The 6,255-nt window shown below is 31.4% G+C and overlaps 1 protein-coding gene across 1 annotated transcript in view; it reads left to right on the top strand.

The window, feature by feature from the left end:
• The first annotated feature begins 908 nt into the window (after window positions 1-908).
• Window positions 909-6,255, top strand: part of LOC118191268 (gamma-interferon-inducible lysosomal thiol reductase-like) — a 50,695-nt gene continuing 45,348 nt past the window's right edge. The window contains exon 1 of the mRNA XM_035362073.2: window positions 909-1,063. Coding sequence (XP_035217964.1) covers window positions 1,013-1,063 — 51 coding nt within the window. The 5' untranslated portion in view covers window positions 909-1,012. The remainder of the gene's footprint in view (window positions 1,064-6,255) is intronic.

Raw genomic sequence — 6,255 nt, 5'->3', positions numbered from 1 at the left:
GTTGGTCGAAGTCATATACTTCCAATTACGGAACTGTTTTAAATGACGAAAATATTCTGTTTTGGTGATGTCAAAAAGATTTTTTTTGCAAATAATAACGAAATTTAAATTTCAATGCGGTCTCCCGTTTTCTGTACTTATGTTTGGGAAAGCCTTATAATCGTTATGAAAAAATTAAATTGTAAGAAGTTTCACTCCTGTGCGAGAAAAACTGATCGATATTTTTATTTCAAAACTTGCAGGAAAACACTTGAAAATCCTGAGTTATTGCTCAGGTTGTTTAATGAATAGTAGCAACTGGCGTATTGATGTTCATGGACAATTGTAACATTTGTTTCGAAAGAGATGACCACGTGTAGTGCTCACATTCATGACAGCTCGAACTCTAGTCGTATTCCAAACAAATAGCATATCCCAAACAAACAATTTCGTGTTCATATAGGACGCAAACCAAGTTGGACGTATTTCAAAGCTAACGTATGCCGAAGTACCAATGTATATGGTAACTCTGGTAAGTACAGCAATTATTGTGATATTAAAGAAATAATGTTGAAGTTTGTTACGAAATCAAGATACAACGCAACTAGTGAAGTCGAAAGGTGATTATTATAATAATAAATTTAATGACAAATTTCTGTTTTAAACATGCTAATGGGATGACGAAAGTTTTCCAAAGAATATATTCTAATCTCCTTTGTCAGTAAGCGTATTTATATTTACAGTTTAATTGATAATACAGTTGATGAAGTTAAGTAAACACGTAGAGGTATACATTATACTAGAAACCGTTTAACATTATTTATCTAAGCATTTCCTTGACCATGACTGGATCTTACTTATGACATGGATTTTCATTGCCGTGAAGACTTTTATCAGATTTAGCAGACGACTTTCTAATGCGTTGTTATGATTGGCCGGCATGCTCGAGGTCGCTTAAGAACCGGAAACCAAAGCCCGTCCGCTATCAGACGTTTTCCGACCTCAGTTGCTCCCAGTAGGTAGTACAGTGAACATGTTTACTCTCTTTTTAACCTGCTTAGCAATTGCTTCAGCATGCTTGCAGGTAAGATTCTTAACTATTAAAGTAATTTTCTTGCAGTCCTGCTTTGAAAAATGAGGTTATTGAGTAAGTGAATGTGAAATATCAGTGAATTTTTCACAACATTTGGTAGAGAAGGTTTTAAAGTTTCAGTATCTGAATTTTTGTTTACAAATTTAAAATCACCTGAATTCTAAAATTTGTGTGTAATAATATGAAACACTTAATAATGTTTTCTGAAAAGTTATAAGAAGTTTTAGCAACAAATTAAAAAAGACAAAATTGAATTTAGTTTATGAATTTAAATTTCATAATTAGGATTACTTCAAAAATGGTTCAATAAGAATTAATTAATTTACAAAAGCCATAAAAAATGTTTTTGGCCGAAAAATTAATAAGGCATTTTTAAAGATCGTGTATACTTCTAAACTTCTAAACTCAATACCTTTGTTAATTTTAACTTCTTACGTATTATGAATAAAAAGAGTACTTTGTTGTGTCTCATGATTTGGAAAGTAAGGGATTGTTTCAGTTTCTTTATTTCAATTCAAATGTATAATTGAATAGGTGGCTTGTGAAGGACGCTAAAAGTTTTCAGCTTAATGCATTAAAATATTTACAGCGGTATTTTTAGTTAAAATTCTTCGTATGCTAACTATGGGACGGTTTTGAAATAGATTCATCTTGTGAATCACATGGGAGTTTTAACTGTTTATTCTTGATTTAAATTTATCTACGGCTTGTTGGTATTACTTAAATATAAAAGTGAGACGAAAAATTCAAAGTTAAAAAAATTTGTTTTTTCAGTTTTGTATATTTTAGAATATGAAACCACCATTTAAACATTAGCCTTTTCTTAAATGAAATTTGATATTTATTCTCAAGATAAATCAAGTTATGAAGTTTAAATCTGGATTATCATTCTTTTGTTTAGTGTAATATTCTGATAACAGAATCAAATTAAGATTTACACGAATAAAGCAAAGCATATTTAATAAAAGACCAATTATTAAATTAATAAAATTGGTCTTAATATGAATGAATTGATATGTCGTGCAATTAATACAACTATGGCGTTTGAATACACTATACTCTATTTAGCACAATTTCATTAAAGAGTCATAACTATGAAATATTTATTTAACAAGTTAGAGAGTTAGCTTAACTCAGGTAGGATATAAATAGAATGCAAAGTTAATTAAAGTTAACAGTCTTTAAAAACTTTTAAATCGAAGTGTTGAAATAAAGAAGTTATAAGTTTTAAATATCTTTCGGGTTACATATTAGGCAATAACAACAGGAGTATATTCCATAAAGTGAAGGTAAAATGCTGAAAACAATGAAACACAAATACAGTGTCAAGACAATATCTTTATAAGATCATCATCTGAAAAACATAGGTAGAATCCACCTCGCCAATATATCGTTTGGCGCTTTCTTGTTTTTTTGACGTCGCCGAGTTTCATTATGAAAAAGTGACACTAAATTATTATAATATGAATTTCACTCAGATTCTCAGAAATCATAAAATGTTGAAAATTTACATGTTGAATATTGAAATGACTTATTTTTGAAACCATATTGCATCACGCTTTAAATAGTCAAGCAATTATTACAATCTTCAAGGTATTCACCGTTTTTTTGTTACTTATTTATAATTTTTACTCTAAAAGAACTCTAATGAAAGTTAAACTTTATGCTTATAGAAACATTCTATACACAATATTGAACTGCAGATTTTGCCATTTGTGCTTTAGTATTCATGAAAACAAAAAGAAATATATAGCATCTTAGTAAAAAATACTAGGCTATGAAATATGTCAGTTAGAAATGGCGGAAATAAAAATTAGTATTTTCAATTTTTCTGGGTTTGAAGAAATAGACCTAATAACTGATGTGCAGCTAGAATATGCAAGAAAATTTAGCAAAGCTAAACACACAGCTTGGCAGCAGTCGTAATTAAGAAAGATAAAAAATATGCATTCCATAGACTATCCTATACCATGATCAGGCTTGTCTCATTAAACTTCATCTGTTATGCTACTCTCCTGCTTCATTTCCCTCAAATATATATTAGAAAGCAGTATCATAACCACAATGATAGTTTTGCGTGATAAACAAGTAAAATTTAACAATTTTTCTATTTTAAAGCAATATTACTTTTCATTTTGTAACAATACCGTAATTTTCATTTTAAGCATTATTATGTAAAATAACTGTAAAAATTTACGAATTTTTAACTTTTTATTTATAGTAATGGTTATATATTAATAGTTAATAAATTAAAATTACATTAAAATTGAAAATTTGTTCTTTGTCGGTTTATCTACAATTCAATCGTTTTAAAAAAGTATCTTTCTCTCTTAAATTCGGCATATACTGTCCTTCAAAATATATGGAACACATAATTTTTAAGCCATGGTATAGTATTATTATAATATGCAAGGAAAAGAAATATTATGTTCGTCGACAATTTGTGTTGGATTCAAGATTCAAGACAGTAAGTAACACTGTAATTAAGCAAAACAGTTACGGAAAAGAAAAGTACCATTCACATATATTTTAACAAACAGACAATTTAGTTTAGAATGTTAGCAGTAGACAGCGTTCACTCGCATGAATATTGCTTTTAAAGAAACTTAAAAGTTTTAATGGTCCTCGCTACTTGGACTATGTTGAACGTAGATCAACCTAGTGAACTGTGCAGTGACTTAACGCTGGATCCACGCATCCACGCATATAATGACAATTTAAAGGGTTAAAATACCCTTTTATTCACTCAAAGAAATATTTAGAGACGATCCTTTCTCGGGCGTACAGGGAAGCCTTCAAACCGAGTGACCATAAGCTAATACAGTTAAGAAACTAATCTAATACTAAACTAAACTTAATTAGCTGAAGCTAGACACAGATACCTAACGTAGTTGGCCTTAATTTAACTTAGCAGGCGATTATCAATAGGCACGCACAATGAGGCCGAGCATAGTAGATTTAATAACGAAGTAGCTTGACGGCAAAAGCGCGCCAATAAGGACTCCTAAGCTCTCCTACTAATGCAAGCTGAACTTTTCTTAAATACTCCTTCAACCTCATTTACATTCAACGCGATTCTAAAAATTCATTCTGGTAAGGAGTTGTAAGTGGGAAACAAGAATTGAAAGGAAAGGGTTTCAAAATCAAAAATAACTCTTATAAAATTAAAATACACTTTACAAGGTTACTGATACTTTGAGACTATAATAATAATGTTTGAATCCCGTCTCACGTAGTATGGCAATAAACAAATAAAAAGATGAAAATATGCGATGCTGACTGAATTTGAAACTGAGAACTGAATCGAAGGTTTTTCATTGTTGCTCACTTACACAAAATGAACATGCGCTTCTAATACCAAAAACACCTAATAAATGCTGTTTTTAAGAAAAAAAGGTTTTGAAAATTTAATTGAAATTGAAAATATTCATAATAAACAAACAGCAGAGCTTTATAAAGACCATGTAACAAATTACAAACATATATATATATATATATGACTTTGATTAATATCTTATCAGAAGATTTTGAGAATAGATTTCAAGATTTTAGAAAACACCAAATCCATTTTTGTATGGAGTTTTTATAATCTTAATTGATCTTTTCGGATTAAGTAACATAGAAGTCCAAATCTGACATTCATGGTCAGTTCATCCATGGTTACTATTGATGTTTCAAAGAAATAGTTAGACCTTATTTTCTCTAATAGTAAAGAGCTAGTGGCACTAAGATTCGCATATTATCATTTGAAAGGGCAAAAGATCAAAATGTCAGTCGGAGAGGCACCCACAGGTTATGCAAATGTTTCCTTATCAACTTATAAATTATTTCCCCCTTCCTGTCTGCATGCCTTCGAGGTGTACAGGTAGCACACTCGGCGCGTATTCGAGAGGTTTAGGTTCATGTCCCGGTGAGGACACTGCACATTTTTGTCTCTTGCTTTAAAATAACCTGATGACTTTATAGTGGAACTAAAAGGTGGTGAATGAGGATTCTTCATCACAAAGATTAGGCGATTGGATCCCCTAATACCCAATCACCTTTTAAAAGGGGGATTGATTATATAAGGTGTTTTCTTCCTCCTTTCTACATGACTTCGTGGTGTAACGGTAAACACACTCGGCGCGTATTTGAGAGATCTTGGTTCGAGTCACGGCGAGGGCACTGCACATTTTCATGTCTCCTGCTTCAAAATAATACCTGATGACTTTATAGTGGCACCCTAACTAAGAGGTGGTGAATAATGATTCTTCATCACCAGTATAAGGTGTTTTCTTTTTCCTGTCTGCATGCTTTCGAGGTGTAAAGGTACCACACTCGGCGCGTATTCGAGAGTCTAGGTTCGTCTCCCTGTGAGGGCATTGACATTTCATGTCTCCTGCTTCAAAATGTCCTAATAACTCTACGAACTTTAGGATTTCAAGACCAGCCTCAAGATTTCACATGCAGAGCCATCCGAAGATAATTTTCGACTACACGTTTGGGGCTTACAGAAATGATTTTTCTGGTACACGTTTCTGGCTCAGTTTTCTACTTCAGCTTTTTCTCAGTGCTTTCATAGCAACAGAAGAGCATATATCTACTTCTGCGAGCAAAATATTTTCCTTCGAGGATGTTTTACAAAATGACAGTGTATTCATCTACATAAACAGGACAGCTGGATTAAACAGACTAAGAAAACGTGCGCACACATAAAAGATAATATTAGTCAATGAATCGAGGTACACTTTAAAATTTAATTCGTTTTTTTGTTATGATCTTAAATGAAGAATTCTATACAACAAGTCAAGAATTTTTAAAGGAAACCTTTAAAGAGGAATCAGCAGAAAATTTTGAGGAATCTATTTGGGTGAACATTCTGATTTTAGCTTGTTTTTTGAAAGATACCCGAATGGGTCAAATAACTTGCTCAGCTGAATCTGCTTAATTTTTTTCTTTAATCGACAGTATTATGGCTTCTCTTAGAAAAAACTGAAAGCAGTCCATAGATTGAAGAGAAATATTTTTTTTAGTTAGATCAATAGATAATCAGAAATCATTAAGAAAAGTGTGATTACACTGTTCTTTCTTTCAAGGCTATGAAATAAACTCGGATAAGTACTAAAACGCACACTATTCTTGTTGATGATTGAAATATCCATATTTTTAATTGACATCATAAAAAGGATAAGCAAATATTTATT

Source organism: Stegodyphus dumicola, chromosome 10 (assembly GCF_044657685.1).
Source record: "Stegodyphus dumicola isolate Sdum_Otavi_A_Nest chromosome 10, ASM4465768v1".
NCBI lineage: Eukaryota > Metazoa > Arthropoda > Arachnida > Araneae > Eresidae > Stegodyphus > Stegodyphus dumicola.
This window is presented reverse-complemented; position numbering and strand designations above follow the sequence as displayed.